The following is a 17,710-nucleotide window of genomic DNA, read 5'->3' on the forward strand; positions in this document are numbered from 1 at the left end:
TTGTCGATTACGTAGTATATATAGGTACAAATATAAAATAAATTGAAATAAAACAACATTCTCGACCGAAAAACGATTTACCATCATCACCATCATCAATAACAAAGATAGAAAATGTATAAAAATAAGGAGAACCACGACGGACCGGCAAGGTTTTTATATAGAAATGAAGATTTGACCTTGGATATACTTACCTTTTGCTAGCGCATTTCATTCTTCACTTCTTCATATAAACGTAATATGGAACGTGAAAGTGGATGTGTGTTAATGTAACGAATGGAAGATAAAAGTGAAGAAAAAAAATCCTTTTTCGTATTTAGAACGAACAAAAATATACCGTTTTAAGTATCCAATCCACTGCAACCATATACGTGAAAAAGAAGATATAGAATTTTAAAATGACTGCACGGAGACGAGAAACATGATTTCAATATTTATTTATTTTCATCCAGTTTCTCTGTGCCTATCACCCTTTGGACAGAGAAAATAAAACGAGAAATTATTTTTTTTTTTTTTTGTTAATAATTTCAAGTACTGAAAACTGCTGGTGTAACCTAACCACCGTATATAATACCATCCTTATATTTGTTTGCTCGCCGTTAATTAATTGGACATACAAAAACAAACTGCAATTCATACAATTCAGAAAATAAAATTGCAATTTAAAATGCAACTCGATTCAATTTTTGTTTTGCGAAATGAAATTACGAAAAAAATAAAAACAAACAGAGAGAGGAGGAGAAATAAGACGCAGCACAAAACAATTTGCACAAGAATTTCAATGTCAAGGTTAAGAAGACAGATTTTTATAGTTAAACAAAAAAAAAATTCTGAAAATAAAACATTCCCTGCGTTCGCCTTTCAATGTGAATGAGAGTGGCTTCAGTTGCTTACTCATATGGTTTGAGTTGCACATTAAAGCATACTGTGTCCTGAATGAATGTAGGGGAGATGGAGGTGCAGGTAAGATGAGAAAGAACACAAAAAAGTGAGTGTGACATCGGGCCATTGGTATTAGGAAAGTAGGTGACAGTTGGCTATTCTAGAAATTCCTAAAAATTGAATCAAATTCTTAAGAAATTTAGGAATTTTTAAAGAATTTTTTGGGATTTTCAGGATTTCATTCGAAAAATGACATTGTGCGAATAGCCTTTTTACCAAAAAAAGACTATTTGTACGTTGTGTGGGTCCAGATAGCTCAATCGGTAGAGCATTGGATTCATAACCTATGGGTCCCGTGTTCGATTCCCGGAGTAAACTTGCTCATACGGTTTTTCCTAATCAAAGTGTGATTAGTTACTGCAATAGCAATGCCAATAGGCTCTTTCGACCGTAATAAAGTCGTAAAAAAAAACAATAAGAAATCATTACGATTTCTCATGTATGACAATCATGCATATACACAATTGTAACTTACAGTGCCATCTGTGATGTCACATAAACATCACACTCATACCGGATTTCAGGTAAGGTATCTCTCGACGTAAGGATAATAAGACTTACATTTGACAGTGGTTCGGATTCCACTTTAATCAGTAGGTCCAATTAGACGAAAAAGGAGCACGGAGGCTTAGGTGCAGAGATTCGTCTCACCCCATACAAACTAATCTAATCTAATTTGCACATTGTGTGATTAGTCAAAGTATTATAAAAAGACTATTCGCACAATGTGCGAATAGCCTCTTCTTCGCTATTCACACATTTTGTGGAAATTGCAAGAGAGCGACTAAATGTGGCACATTTCGACTCAGTCGGAACAAACTACTCCTTTACACAGTTTTGTAGAAGGATGAATTCAGTTGATCAAATCAGACACCTTTCTCATACAATTTATAGAAAGATGAATTAAGTTGGACCAAACGAAACTCCTGCTTACACAGTTTGTAGAAGGATGAATTCAGAAGAAACAAACCAGGTTCGTCCCTTAGTTAGTTTGTAGAAGGATGAATTCAGTTGGATCAAATCAAGCTCCTTCCCTACTCATTTTGTAGAAGGATGAAATCAGTAAGAACAAGCCAAACTGTTTCCTTACATAGTTTGTAGAAGGTAGAATTCAGTTAGTTCAAACCAGACACGTTCCCTATGAAATTTGCAGAAGGATGAATTCAGTAGGGACATCATCTTTTGACCATTTATTTCATCATAATTCCATTTATTTTCAGTTTATGATCGAAAATGATTTAAACTAATATTAAGATCATGTTCCTTACCATACAGTGTCCGATTAGCGAAGAAGAGGTGAATTTGAGCTGGGCTCCTTCACTAAACTAACCAAATAGCTTTTTTGACGCCCATTCCTTACCCTTTAAAATGGCACCGAACCCTTTTTTTTAAATTTGGCAAAACTAAGAGTGTAACAAGTCTACTCTTCACCATGGTGCTTAGTGAAGGAGCCAAGCTCAAAAATTCACCAATGGGCCCGAAAAGTTTTTGAGTTTTCAAGGTCACATTTTTTAATTAAAAAAAATCTCTGGAGCTTCATTCCCAACAACAATAATTTGTGGTAACACCCTAATCTTTTGCAAAAAGGGCGGGAACACCCTAATGTACTAGCTCCAACTGATCACATTGCCTGACGATTTCCCTAAGGGTGGTATAAAGGTACATAAATCAGTCCATCTACATAATACAATCGCAATGATGCAAGACCTCTAAGACTAACAGTTCAAACGGATTAATTAAACCATTCGAACCGCAATTAGAAACCTAATAGCAAAGCAGTAATGAGTCAGTCTCTGACGCTGAGGTAAGACATCTTTCATTCATACCAATCAGCCAAGCATCTATATGCAGCGATGATGTCAAAATATTGTATAATTAATGAACTGATCTCCCCTATAGAATGCTTTAACCGCACACCACAAAAAAATGTACCAAAAATTTAATGAATATGAAGATTTATCATTTCGCATGCACTAATGCATTATATGTAATTGTATCTGAGTAAAGTTCCAGACGAATAAGAGTGTCTGCACGAAATAATGATAATTATAATCCTTTTTTTGTGCGCTGTTTCGGCTGATTATTATTAAATGAAATAAACGTGTGGGTGGGTCTAAACAGATTCTGTTTCTTTTCTTTCTTTTTTTTTTGTATTTCGGCTGTGTAGCACAATACACATAGACTTCATGCCCAAGTGCTGAGTTTTGAGTATTTGATGTTTTTGTTATTTTTGTTTTGAATTTTTATTTTCGCGTATGCATGCAGGATATTATTTAATTAATGATTGTTGGCCGGACTGTTGAAATGAAACATCATTACAATAAATTTTCGGTTAGGTTGTGTATCGATATCTATACACACGATTGTTTGAAATAACAACAGCAGCAAAAATATTATTTTGGTAAAGCAATAAAATGTGTATACAATATGACATTATCGAACAGATTATGACGTCTTTGTTGCATAGCTACACTTAATGGCCAATATCGATGTGATATTGACTCGGAGAATTAAAATCGGTTCTGAGGATCGTCCACAAAATTCTATGGAATTTGTACGACCTTTCAATAAGTGGTGAAACGCATGGAATAGTATTCATTCCATGTACAATTGCACTTTTTAACGATGAGGCGACATAACTACACTGTCAATATCGTCAGGAACGATAATATCGTTTTTTTTGGACGATAGTATCGTCCAAAAAAACGATATTATCGTTCCTGACGATACTATCGTCCAAAAAAACGATACTATCGTCCAAAAAATTTTCATCCAGGACGATAATATCGGTGGCGGGACATTTCGACACCGTCAATATCGTCAGGAACGATATTATCATCTAAAAAACGATACTATCGTCTAAAAAACGATAATATCGTTATTAGACGATAGTATCGTCCAAAAAAACGATATTATCGTCCAAAAAATTTTCATACAGGACGATAATATCGTCTAAATTGAAAAATTCTAAAATATTGTCTGGACGATAGTATCGTTTTTTTGTCGATATTATCGTTCTAGAAAATCTAATGGATATTTTCGTTTTCTGTACGATAATATCGTCCAAAACGATAATATCGTCCTGGGCGATATTATCGTTTTCTTAAATGATAATATCGTCCAGCACGATACTATCGTTTAAAAAAACGATAATATCGCCCAGGACGATATTATCGTTTAGTTTTGGGTGGTAATATTGTCCAGGACTTAATTTTACTCAGAGGTGCAGCAAGAACCGAATTCTCTTCCAAAATATCAAAAAACAATTGTCAGAGGAAATCACCTACACATCAGTGTTTAAAAAAGGCGTTTAGTTCGTCCCTAAATAATTCATCTTTTTACGAAATGAATACCAACTTAGATTGTACATAAAAAGCGTTTTAACACGCCGAGCGATCCGGCCCATTGCCCCGGAGCGAAGCGGAGGCCCGCAATGCGAGCCGGGCGCCGGAACGGTGTCGGAACTAAGGAGTTAATTTTTTTTTCTCGCATCGTCTCATAATTAGTCTGTGTAATTTTTCTATTATAAAATTTAAATTTACGGAACCAAATGAACCAATTTTTAATATATATTTGCCGTCTATAAAAAGGTGTTTATCTACAAGATTTTGTGTTTCGTCTTCAACAACCATCCAGAACGATAATATCGGGCAGGACGATATTATCGTCTAGAATTTTTATTTTAAATAAATTAAAAACGATATTATCGTCCTGGACGATATTATCGTCTCAAATTTAAAAAAATTAATAAATTAAAAACGATATTATCGTCCCAAAAATTATCGACCAGGACGATAATATCGTCCAAAATAACGATAAATTTGTTCAGAAAAAGAAAATAACGATAATATCGTCCAGCGGATATTTTCATCCAGGACGATATTATCGTCAAAAAAACGATATTATCGTTTTTTGTACGATAATATCGTTTTTTAGACGATAGTATCATCAAAAAAACGATAGTATCGTCCAAAAAAACGATAGTATCGTCCAAAAAAACGATATTATCGTTTAAAAACGATATTATCGTTTTTTTAAACGATAATATCGTCAAGAAAACGATAATATCGTCCTGAAAATATTTTAAAATTTATAATTTTAGACGATATCATCGTCCTGGATGAAATTTTTTTAGACGATATTATCGTTTTTTAGACGATAGTATCGTCTAAAAAACGATACTATCGTTTTTTGGACGATACTATCGTCTAAAAAACGATACTATCGTCCAAAAAACGATACTATCGTTTTTTAGACGATACTATCGTCTAAAAAACGATAATATCGTTCCTGACGATATTGACCGTGTAGTTATGTCGCCTCACCATAATATCGGCTAAAATTATAAATTCTAAAATATTTTCAGGACGATATTATCGTTTTCTGGACGATATTATCGTTTTTAAACGATAATATTGTTTTTTTGGACGATACTATCGTTTTTTTAGATGATACTATCGTCTAAAAATCGATATTATCGTTCAAAAAACGATAATATCGTTTTTTTGACGATAATATCGTCCTGTATGAAAATATCCGCTGGACGATATTATCGTTATTTTCTTTTTCTGAACAATTTTATCGTTATTTTGGACGATATTATCGTCCTGGGCGATAATTTTTGGGACGATAATATCGTTTTTAATTTATTTATTTTTTTAAATTTGAGACGATAATATCGTCCAGGACGATAATATCGTTTTTAATTTATTTAAAATAAAAATTCTAGACGATAACATCGTCCTGGGCGATATTATCGTTCTGGATGGTTGTTGAAGACGAAACACAAAATCTTGTAGATAAACACCTTTTTATAGCCGGCAAATATATATTAAAAATTGGTTCATTTGGTTCCGTCAATTTAAATTTTATATAGAAAAATTACACAGACTAATTATGAGACGATGCGAGAAAAAAAAATTAACTCCTAAGTTCCGACACCGTTCCGGCGCCCGGCTCGCATTGCGGCCCTCCGCTTCGCTCCGGGGCAATGGGCCGGATCGCTCGGCGTGTTAAAACGCTTTTTATGTACAATCTAAGTTGGTATTCATTTCGTAAAAAGATGAATTATTTAGGGACGAACTAAACGCCTTTACGTTTCATTTCGTAAAAGTGTGAATTCCCTAGGAAGGAACGAACAAAACGTCTTTCCCTGAAGGTTCTGCTAATTTTGAGGTAATCTTGAGATCTCAATCTCAACTCAACTTGAAATTGTGGTAAATTGTGGAATCAGAAAATCAGAAAATCTCAACTTAACTTAATCTCAAGATTGTCTTGAGTTGAGCTAAGATATTCCACATTGTGGAAAGACGTTGACTTGATAAATAGCTGCAATAAAAAATATGATTTTTAATGGAGGAAGTTACCGACTTTGTGTGAGTAAACTGTCCTTCTTTTATTTTTTGGTACCTAGGTGATTTCCTCTGACAATTGTTTTTCGATATTTTGGAAGAGAATTCGGAATTCAATATTACCACCCAAAACTAAACGATAATATCGTCCTGGGCGATATTATCGTTTTTTTAAACGATAGTATCGTCCTGGACGATATTATCATTTAAGAAAACGATAATATCGCCCCAGGACGATATTATCGTACAGAAAACGAAAATATACATTAGATTTTCTAGAACGGTAATATCGTCCAGAAAACGATACTATCGTTTTTTGAACGATAATATCGTCCAGAAAACGATACTATCGTCCAGACAATATTTTAGAATTTTTCAATTTAGACGATATTATCGTCCTGGATCAAATTTTTTTGGGCGATAATATCGTTTTTTTGGACGATACTATCGTCTAAAAACGATATTATCGTTTGTTATACGATAGTATCGTTTTTTAGACGATAGTATCGTCCAAAAAACGATAATATCGTTCCTGACGATATTGACGGTGTGGAAATGTCCCGCCACCCTTTTTAACTCTAGCATTAAATGTGCATTTTTGAGAGTTCAAAAGAAAAATGAAATATTTAGGCTCCGGTCCTGATCTGTTTGCTGCGATTTTACTGATCCCTTAATTTTATATGTCCCCGAGTCATTAAATTCATATTTGGACTTAGTTTCCAGGAGTCTTGAGTCTTAAATCATTTGATTAGAAAGTAAAACTTCGAACCACTCATTCGCAAAGTACTTCAATATTAAAATTGTATCTAAAAATTGGAAGCAACGAGATGCCGTAAAAATCAAGAACCAATAGAAACAATCATCTGTTATCGACAACGACAAACAAAATATGCGATGACTTCTAGCCGGTGTTCACTTATAAAGCATACTGTATGCTAAAAGTTAATGAAGTAATAGCTTTGATACACCTCACCAATGCTCAACAAAAGAAGTAGCTCAAGCAACTCGAGCTTGAAGGGCAAGAGTGTGGTTTCCTCTTTCCTAAATCAAAATTTTACATTGTCGTATAAGCGTGGGAGTAGGAATAAAGAAACAAGGACCTAGATCTTAATATTCAAGTTTGGAATGCAATTTGTTCGGTAGATTTGGTCTAGGAAGCTCCAGATCTTTGTTTATGCAACTTCAGTGAAAGTAGAGCGTGAGTTTACTACCTCTAGACCCCTGACTTCCATCACAAAATATATTTTTTAGTTAAATAAAAAAAACCGTTTAAACGGGAGCTATTTTGGTAGTATTAAATGGCGATAAAATTACTGGGAAATTTTCCAAATTCCAATTTACAAAAACCATTACACTTTCAACATTTTGCTAATTAACTAAAAAGTTTTTTTTTTGAGGTAAAAGTCAGATGTCTAGAGGTAGTAAACTCACGCCCCATTTTTACTCCAGCTGTATAAACAAGGATCTGGAGCTTAGTAAGCTAAATTTACTGAAAAAGCCGGTTGCATTCCCTATATATTTCAGGGACGAACTGTACGCGACCGAATCTTTTTTGGAATTAAAAGTACATTACTACTATAAGCATGTATATAAGAGCCGTGTTCGCATACGAGCGCTTGCGCTTGTGCGAGTACTAGTGCGAGGCTCGTATATACATCCTTATATTTGTGAGAAGTTTTATCGGAGGGTAAATTAGGGTTGACTATCGTAATCGTTTGTTACAAAAAAGTAATTGTACGTGGAGTTTTTAGTTCGAACCTCACTACTTTTTCATGATTTTTTTTTGTTTGAAGTGTGTATAATTGCTACCGTCAGAGCTTAGCAAAGTATCCACTTTTAGTCTCTGAAGGAATTATATTTCTTCAATTGCCTTGAACCTTAAAATTTTAATCTCATTTTTAGACCCGTACGAAGTACTGGGGTCTTATAGGTTTACGCATACGTTTGTAACACGTCGAATTGGACTCCCTGAGTAAGGGGAAACCTATTGTGGTTGTCTAGAGATGCCAAATCCGCGAAAAAAAATGTCCGTCTGTCCGTCTGTCTGTCTGCACGATAACTTGAGTAAAACGCATCCGATTTTGAAAATTCTTTTTTTTTCCGTTTGGTAATGTCAAAAGACAGGCTAAGTTCGAAGATGAGTGATTTTGGATCGACCCCTCCCGAGCTGTGGCCCAATAAGTGCTTTACGGTTTTTCAAAGATATCTCCGGACATTTAAACGTTAAACTTGTAAGTGATACGTCAAATAAAAGGTATTTACAATACCGATCGACAAAAAAAAAGTTTATGGAAATCGGATGACCGAGTCGTGAGTTAGACCCCTTGGTGTGGAACAGGCACAGGGCGGCAAGCAGTTTTTGCTTGTAGGTCGGCCACATTTGAACATATTTCGTCTGTTTTAGCTTTATTAGATAGGTATTGACCGTACCAATCAGGGAAATTTTATGAAATTATGTTCTCCGGAGCGTGAGCTAGGTCTCTTGGAGTGAGCTCTTATCTGGCTACTCGGCCGTACAGTGAACGTGGAGTATTTTGTCAATATATCGAGTAAATTTTGACCGAATTTCATGAATTTTTTTTTGTTTGAAAGGTATTAACGAATGTAAAGCGTCGGTACTATTTCCGGTCTCCTAACAAAATGGCTGCCGGCGGCCATATTGGATTTTATTAAAAGTGATATAAAGTGGGAAAAATGATGCTTAGAGAGTTTCTGTTAACATGGAAATAATTTGTTAAGTGTGAGGGGTTTCAGGGATTCCATATATGAACATCTATATATATCTATATTTACCTATATTGAGCTATATACAGGCATATAGAGCTATATAATAGCATATATTTATCTGTGAAATGTTTATTTACAGTGAAATATAGGTAAATATAGCGGTATATAGCTGTTTAAATAGGAATTTATGAAATTTGTCTTCGTACGGGGCTGTCTATATTGCCTCCGGCAATTTATTTGTATATGCTAACAAGGCAAAGAGAGGATAATGTAAGTGATTTTAAAGGGAGAATAGTTTTTCAGCAGAGAAGAAAATGAAGTAAGAGAAATGAAGTGTCAAGAATTTTAATTCTTCTTAATTCGTCGGTCGGCCGCTGCATCGATGGTTCTACTTGTACTGGAGGGATATTCTCCCCAACACGCATGTGCCAGTACATCTACTATGAGAGAAACTCGTTACTTAGGGCATGTTGCCCGTGCAGTAGTTGTGTTTATTCTGAATGTTTTTCATATAAATTCGCCGTATTTATAGGCCTTTTCGATGTCTACTTGATCTTATTCAATTGAAAAGGACACTTTGATTTGTGATTTTAGTAAAGTGAAAACACTTGCCATTGACTGCTAATAATATTTTCGACATGAAGAGTTTCACATTAAAGGCTTTTGATACGAATAGAGGGCGCCCTACCATTTTTTAAACAGCCATATCTTTGGACTCATTGGTCGGATTTCGACAAATTTTTTCCTTTAAGCTGTCAACGAGATTTTGAGCTTTGTATAAAGTCAATCCAACCAACGGTTCGAAAGATATAGTGGTTTAAAAAATGGTAGGACGTCCTTTAGTCATGTTGCCGACAATATGTTCCCAGCCAGAAATCTAAGACAATAAAAATGATTACGGAATTTTACGGGAATAAATTCGTATTCCATCATTTAATACATCGGTGCCACCGAAAGACAACTTAAAAACCGAGTTGGAAGTTAGTCATTATGTATGCTATTATATATCAAAATAGCACCGTTAACTTTCACTCGTTTTAATTGCTCATTTTGCACAACAAAAGGATTGCTATGAAAAGCATTGATTTATCACAATTTTTTGTTTTAAATTTTCAGCAAAAAAGAATCCTCATCGTTAGGTTGGATGAGGTGATTGGCTTACCATCATACGACAATGCTATTCTTTTTCTGTTCGAATAGCACAATACCATTTTAATTGGATTGATAAAATGAGTAGAAATAACGACTTTCATATTCAAAATCGATTTAACCTGTCTTGATCGTTTGAATGTTGATTTTTTTTCATCTTCGCCTTTTTACTTCAAAAGTGTATTAACACTGGCCGTACGTCATATCTCCGAAATAGTTAGAATTTATAAAAAAAAAAATAAGATCCAACAGCATCGATATCAATTCCATACGAAAATTTACATAAAATATAGAAAATATTTAAAATTGTTAATTAGACAAATTTATAATTTAAATACAGAAAAAAAAATGATTAAACACAAAAAAAGAATCAGTTTTAAGTGTATTATTCACTCGATAAAATTTATACCTAAAACCGAAAAAATAATTTAAATTATTTAAAAATGAAACCAGTTTCGTTTTATTATTTTATTTTTTTTTTCGAAAAAAGATACGATTTCTTACCAGCGAGAAAAAAAAAACGACACAATTTATGGACCATCATATCGATTATTTTCTATAAAAAAGATACTAACTATTTTAGATACATGTGGATTGTGTATGTGCTATAAGTGTACACATACACCTATTGCTTTTTTAATTTTGTGGAAAAAAAGACACAATTTCGTATTTAATGTTTTTTACAAGCAATGGGGCCCGGATTGTACACAAGCTTACACCACATAATTCGCCTAGTCGGTTGGCCTGTAGAGGCGCCACATTTTTTTTTATAGTACTTCATTCTTACTGGACTATTTTTTTTGTGAAACAACTTCACATTGATTCATTCCTATGAAATGTCACAGCAGTGAAGTTGGTTCACATGAAAATAAGCGCTGTGACAGCAGTAATTTTATGACAGAATGTACTAAAATATGGGAAAATTCTATTACATTTCTTCTTAGTTTCTAAACATCATTCTCCTGTAGGAATATAATGTCCTGGCAGTTATTACATTATTGTTATCGATAGCGATCAAGAAAATAAATTATGATAACTGACTAATTCAATCTTTTATTGCACAATGTATTTTAAAACAAATGGAGTACCAGATTTTCTAGCAAGAGCTGGGCGAAACTTTAATTAAAAGAAGTAGTAGACTTGACAATTTATCCACATTTCACATACCAGTCTTTTAAGTGTTGAATTTGCACATATGTTCCTAGATTTATTTTTTGAAAAAATCGATTTTTTACTGGCTGCGCCACTGTGAGCCTCGCTGTGAGCAGTCCTTTTTCGCTTGTTAATAGCAAAGATTTTAAAATTTGTTCCTAGATTTTTCCATATTTTTGTTCTTTTTTTAAATTTTTACAATAATACCGAGTTAAATGTTAAAAACTTAACGAAAATGTGGGAAAATTGAGGAAAATGTGTTCATTTTTTGATTAACTGGATACGTGGTTCAGTTTTTTAAATTTTATTTTATTTCCAAGCTTTCGACTACCAACAGTAGTCTTCATCAGGAAAATGTGTTTCCGAAAGGAGTGCCTAATTTACAATGTAAGTACTTTCACCTAGGGTCGAAAATAAATGACGTCACCCTTATACATAGAATTTTGACTAATCGTGGTCTCTATAAAAAAAAAAATCATCAAAAAATGTGAAAAAATTAGGTTTTCAAAATCCATCAGAAATTGCCAGAAAGTTGTCTTGATAAAATCTTGTAGCCGTCCCGAGGAGAGCTTTAAGCCAGTCTATAAAGAGCCAATAGACAACAGGTGATTGGATTTATAGACGACTGCTATAAACACAACGTCATCTGCGGTAGCCTGCCGTTCCAGGAATAAAAAGAGAAACTCTTTATTCCTGCGGAGCTACAACCTTCATCTGTTGTTGTTCGGTATTGCTATTATTTTTCACTTTTTATTCAATAAGATTTTATATTCTGTTTTGTTCTTAAATCAGATTTAGACAAATGGTTGTGAAAGACCGAGTTAATGAATTCCAAAAATGCATTACTCTTCACCACATTGCTAATTATGGTACAAGATACCAACATAAAGATAAGCGAATGTAATGAACACCGTTCCTCATCGGAATCTTTTATGCATTCTGCTAATTTCTTCAGATTATTCTACATAACTCTTAGCGGATTTTCTATGGTGTGGTAATTGTTTTCCCCAAGTTGTAGGGAAGTGAATGAACTGCCGTTAATCGGATACGAAACACTAGGTAATTTAATATTGATTTTAGAAGCACGCTGTTTGCATCGATTTTTTGCTGGTGGTCAATGAAATACTCAACAGCAATTTTATGCTACTGTGTTTGAATATTATCTGCTGACCTACTCCAAATAAAGTAGTTGTGATCGTTATATTCTTTCGCAAAATCTATTATTTCCATGACGAAACAAACACAATGCTATGGCTTGTTAAGACTGATTCTAGCGTAGAATTTAATATCAGTTCCATGCGATGTTTTGAGCAATGAAAGTGTAAAACAGGTATGGTCTATCACCCACCCGGAGGACATAAAAATTTGATTTCCGCCATGAAACGCACTCATTTTCATATTATTTTGACACACATTGTGAGTGCGTTTAAGATGAATTTTTCGATTGGCCATACCTGTTCTGTACTTTCATTGCTTTTGAGTCTATTTTGATGAATTCATCCTTAGGTAATTATCACCAATGAATTTAAACTACCAGATATGGTCTAATGTCACCGCAGAGAACATAACGATTTAAAAAAAGGATTCAAACGCACTCATTGTCATATTATTTTGACATTAATAATGAATGCGTTCAAGATAAATCGACCGATGTTGAATAATAGGCCATACGTGCCATAGATTAATCATTGGTTATCGCCAAAAAATACTTGGAAAAATCTTTTACGTCCAAAAGCAGAAAGCGCAAATTAAAAAATGATAAAAAAAAAGTTCAACACAGCTCCGGTCCCTAGTAAAATGTCACATGAACGATATGTATGAACATAAAAACCGAATGAAAATGTATTCAGAAAAAAACCAACAAACATATAAAGATAGGTACACCAAAATACCTAACGCCCAACTATTTCGACCAATTAAAAAGTCACGATAAAATACAAAAATAAATTTCGTAAATACGTAAAGATTTCGTTGGTTAAATTTAATGAGAATAAAAACATTGAGCAATGGTTTATAATAAGATGGAAATATACACACATGCATTTGAACATTCAATTTTGTGTCGTTTTTTTTTTACATCTTTGATACACACAAGACAACAACACTTCATGGTGACAATATTTTCTTTTTAATTTTAGGTTTTAACGATTAGTTTATGGATTTTATAAATGAAACTTGTGAAATGAATATGGAATGGAATGGAATGATTAGTACATTCAACACACATCATGTACTTACTTTCGATGAAATTAGTGTAAGAGTTGGTGATGATTCCTGTAATTTAATTAAAGCAATAGCAATTAGTGAAGTTGCGATTTAGTTAAAACTGCGAAATAATGAAATAAGATGAAAAAGAGGAAATTGCAGTTAGAGCTTGAAAGAGAGAGAGAGATAGAGGAACTTTTTTTTAGATTTGTCAGCTTACTATTAAAAGTGATATCGCCAAAACTTGAACCAATTTAAAAACAATCCGGGCAAGCTATAGCTTGTTTGAATCGTCTTTCAATTCTTTTACTTTTCCGGTTAGTTTTCTATTTTTGGAAAAGCTGTAGCATGTCAAGGGGTTATGAAAACAGTGATGGTAGGTGCCGCCACCTGTTCTGGGCTTATAACTAAAAATATGGTAAATGTTGTGACAGTTCTGCTGGCTTGCAACAGCGCGTATCCGCGGAAGTGCCTATAGGGTTTTGTAGTTGAACTCACCCGCTTTCATTCCACGTAAAACACACACTAGATAATTTGTGTTGCAAGCCACACAGTTGGTCGAAGTGAAATGTCAGCCCAGTAGACCCATATGGGACGTTGTTTCGACGAATAGAGGGAACATGTCGAATGACAGCTGCTTTTTGAGAGAGAATTCAATACATTTTCCCTCGACCAAATAAAAATCATGAGATATATTGCCTCTCCGTCGAAACGACCCAGTCGTCATATTAGCATTTATCTGATGTGAAATTGAGAGAATTCTCTCCAATACAAAAAAAAAATGAAAACCTTCAGGTGTGCATAGAGTGTTATGATGAAAGAGAAGAAGATATTTTGACAAGTACCCCAAGGCAAGTTATAATAAACTGGTCTTCTGTCCTCTCGCTCTCAACGTACGAAAGAGAAGCAAATACTTTGACAAGTACCCCAAGGCAAGTTATAATAACTAGTCTTCGGTTTGTTCGCTCTGATCATAACAATCTATTCTATGTCAGCCGGAGGCATACCAACTGATCGATTCTATGCTTAATTACGCTGAAAATTTAAAATGAAAACTGACAATCAAGAATGTGAATGTATTTTGCTGCACATCTTTGTTAGCGGCGTTCGTGAAAGGAGAATTTCTTTTGTTGGCGGCGTTCGTGAAAGGAGAATTTCTTTTGTTGGGGGCGTTCGTAAGAAGAGAAGGTTTTTCTGACTGCGTCCGTTGGGGAAGGAGTTCTTCTTTTGCTAGCTGCGTTCGTGGAAGATGGAATTCTTCTTTGTTGGCGACGTTCGTTGGGAAGAAAAGGTCCTTTGTTGGCGGCGTTCATAAAGGTGAAATCCTTTGTTGGCATTCGTGAGGAGAGGAACTCCTTTTTGAAGGAGGTTTTCGTTAAGGTCTGCGTTGACGTAGTGTTTTTCCGGAGCGTGTTTTTCCCTTATTTTTCCCTTGTTTTTGTCGGAGCACGTTTTCCGGAGTGTGTTTTTTCCCTTCTTTTGTTGGTGTACCCCCTTTTGCGGCGTTCGTAGAAGGAGGAATCCAGTGTCTGGCGTTTTCGCCAGGGTCGGCGTTGACGGAGTGTGTTTTTCCGAAGTCTGTTTTTTCCCTTGTTTTGTCGGAGCGTGTTTTTCCCTTGTTTTGTTGGCTTACATAGCGACGATAATTCTTTTGTTGTTGCGCAAATATTGACGTTATACGTCACCCATAGATGAGGGTTGATGTGTTTGAGGGTCCAACGGGTCCAACAGTTAACTTTGCAATTAATTTCAGCAATGATAGTGTTCAGTGCGTATCATGTTGCGACCGACCCGAATTAGTTCCTTTAAAAAGCTGAAAAAAGACTGAGTTTTTGAACCCACTGTACCTTTTTTTTTACATGCGCTGACCCCTTCAATTTGGACTCTTACGTGCATAGGTCTTAATCGCAAACCCTTTAAACTGTCATGAGTTTGACCAAAGACTAAACGATATAGCTGTCCTTTCGACATGGTCGAGTTGCTCGACTAGTGCCATACTATGGTTCCACACCGGAAAATGAATAAACATAAACTAATGACCCAATCAATCAACTTTATTCGGACAATCTAAAGAGCGACTACAAGTAGACATTTTACTCGAACCTTTGTAAGCCGGGCAATTAAAGACAATTGATTTAATGATTCCTACCGCCAAGCCAACGTCATTAACTGCATCGTTAGAAAAATTAACAACGATCCCCGTGTCCATGTTCACAGTTGGTTTCAAATTCATGCGCGAATAACGACGCTCATTTGTTGGAAACTTAATCGATATCCCGTAAAGAGTTTTCGGTTGGATGGATATTGGTCTTGGTAGATTCACGGTGTATTCATTCTCAGCACTTGACCTTTCCAATGTGCATTTAAATTTGGCCAGCATGTCTGTTGAATTTACAGTGATCGTCACCACTATATCCGACAAACAGTCAATGAAATTAAAATAACAGTTGAATATCGGTACAACAGAAAAATTTTCCAACGACAGCAAGGCATTGGACGACAACATTGTGATTTTTTCCGTTGGAACAGTGCAATACATTCCGACGGACGAAGATCGGTCGCATCGAATTCTCACTGTGTCATCGCAACCCCTCAAACGGCGAGACGTCATGAATAGTTTTGGCTCGGTTTCCTGTCCTGAAATCACTTGCAAAATTTCGCTGTATTCCTTCACGGAAAACAGCTCGCCATACACTGGCAAGAGTTTGGCAAATTCCTGGAAAGTCATGTCTCCGAAACGAATTTCATGGAACAAATTCTCCAGTTGACTTAGGACAATATCCCGAGTCAGGTTAACCTCCTCGCTGGCCGCTCTGACCCAAGTCATGCACGCCTCAAACATTTCCGTTTCTGAAATTACAGCAGCACGATCCATTTTCACGATTCGCTCCAACACCTGACGTTCACATAATAAAAACTTTGCCGACTTTAAAATTTTATGCAAATTGGCTTCAATGAACGCTTCACATGTTCGCTGCAGCTGTTCATGTTCATGAAAGAGAGCCAAACTGAGAGTGGAAAGCACCGTTTCACTGGTGACGCTCCTTCTCAACAAACTTGCACACCCTTGATGGCATTCTGTCACATTGTACTTTTTGCTGAGATACATGATCTCAGGTACGTGCTCCATGCTCGAAACGGGTGTGTTGAAATAGAAGAAGCGCAGAAACTCTTTGAACGCCTCAACTGTAGAGTCGACGATTTTGACGTCACCTTCTTCTTTCAATGAACCATAAAACATTGTTTCGAATACATCACTGCCACCAGCCAGAATGATTTTGTGCGCTGGAACACGCTCGTCAACAGAATCAAAAGTGAAATGAACGTCAGCCTTCTCTGCGTTCAAGTAAAGATTTTTCCCCGTTTTCGATAGAATGTCAGTTTCACTAACGAGATCCGGATTGTTTTCCATTGTCGTACTAAAAAAAATTAATTCGTGAATGCGAGATTGTTTTGGACGAACTCGACTTTATGTCGTGTGTAAAATATTTACCCTTGCAGCGACTCGGAAAATAAAGTAAATTTTTTGATAAAATTGATCTTTGTGACGTGCAGGATTCTCTTTCAATTTACTCACAACTTATCGCATAAAATTTGACATAAAAAACTGACTTACGACATATGTCTTCAATATGTCTTCTATTGCGGCGTCGGCTTATGTCAAAATATACCATATTTTGATGTTTGTAACCACTACGATATGTCAGAAGGCACGGCACTAATTGTTGCACACGATTTGAATATTTCTCGATATTTTTGTCGTTCTAAGCTTGGTTCTAAAACAATTGAACACCTGTTGAGGTAAGGTACGAAGAAGATACAAGAAATTTTGATTCGTCAGCTGAGCATTACATCGTGCGATTAGGTTGGGTCGTACTTTTGTTTTTATTTTAAAATGCCTGAATCGAGGATGCTCTCAGAATCGTTCAAGGATTTTAAAACAGCAGGGGTGGGTATTTGTGAAAAATTATTTTTACGTGACGCAGGCGGAATATCCGATTTTTGGAGTAGTACAGTGAGGCTCCGTTTAATCCTGAATGATTTCCCTGAAACTATACAGAAGAAATTACCTGTAGAATAGCACAAGAATGTTGTCGTTTTCATTTGGACAGGGTAACTCCGACTCTGTTCCCGACTAAAAATTGTAACTTGATCTGCGGATAAAATCTACGAATAGTGACTTA

The 17,710-nt window shown here is 35.3% G+C and overlaps 1 protein-coding gene across 12 annotated transcripts in view; it reads right to left on the reverse strand.

The window, feature by feature from the left end:
* The window catches only part of LOC119084566 (voltage-dependent L-type calcium channel subunit beta-2), a 146,997-nt gene that overhangs the window by 84,080 nt on the left and 45,207 nt on the right, over positions 1-17,710 (reverse strand). For 11 of the 12 annotated variants that reach the window (XM_037194584.1, XM_037194592.1, XM_037194595.1 and 8 more), the window contains exon 3: positions 13,560-13,595. The exons of the other annotated variant lie outside the window; for it this stretch is intronic. In XM_037194584.1, the coding sequence (XP_037050479.1) occupies positions 13,560-13,595 (36 nt within the window). The remainder of the gene's footprint in view (positions 1-13,559; positions 13,596-17,710) is intronic. 12 annotated transcript variants of the gene reach the window in all.

Source organism: Bradysia coprophila, unplaced genomic scaffold (assembly GCF_014529535.1).
Source record: "Bradysia coprophila strain Holo2 unplaced genomic scaffold, BU_Bcop_v1 contig_87, whole genome shotgun sequence".
Lineage (NCBI taxonomy): Eukaryota > Metazoa > Arthropoda > Insecta > Diptera > Sciaridae > Bradysia > Bradysia coprophila.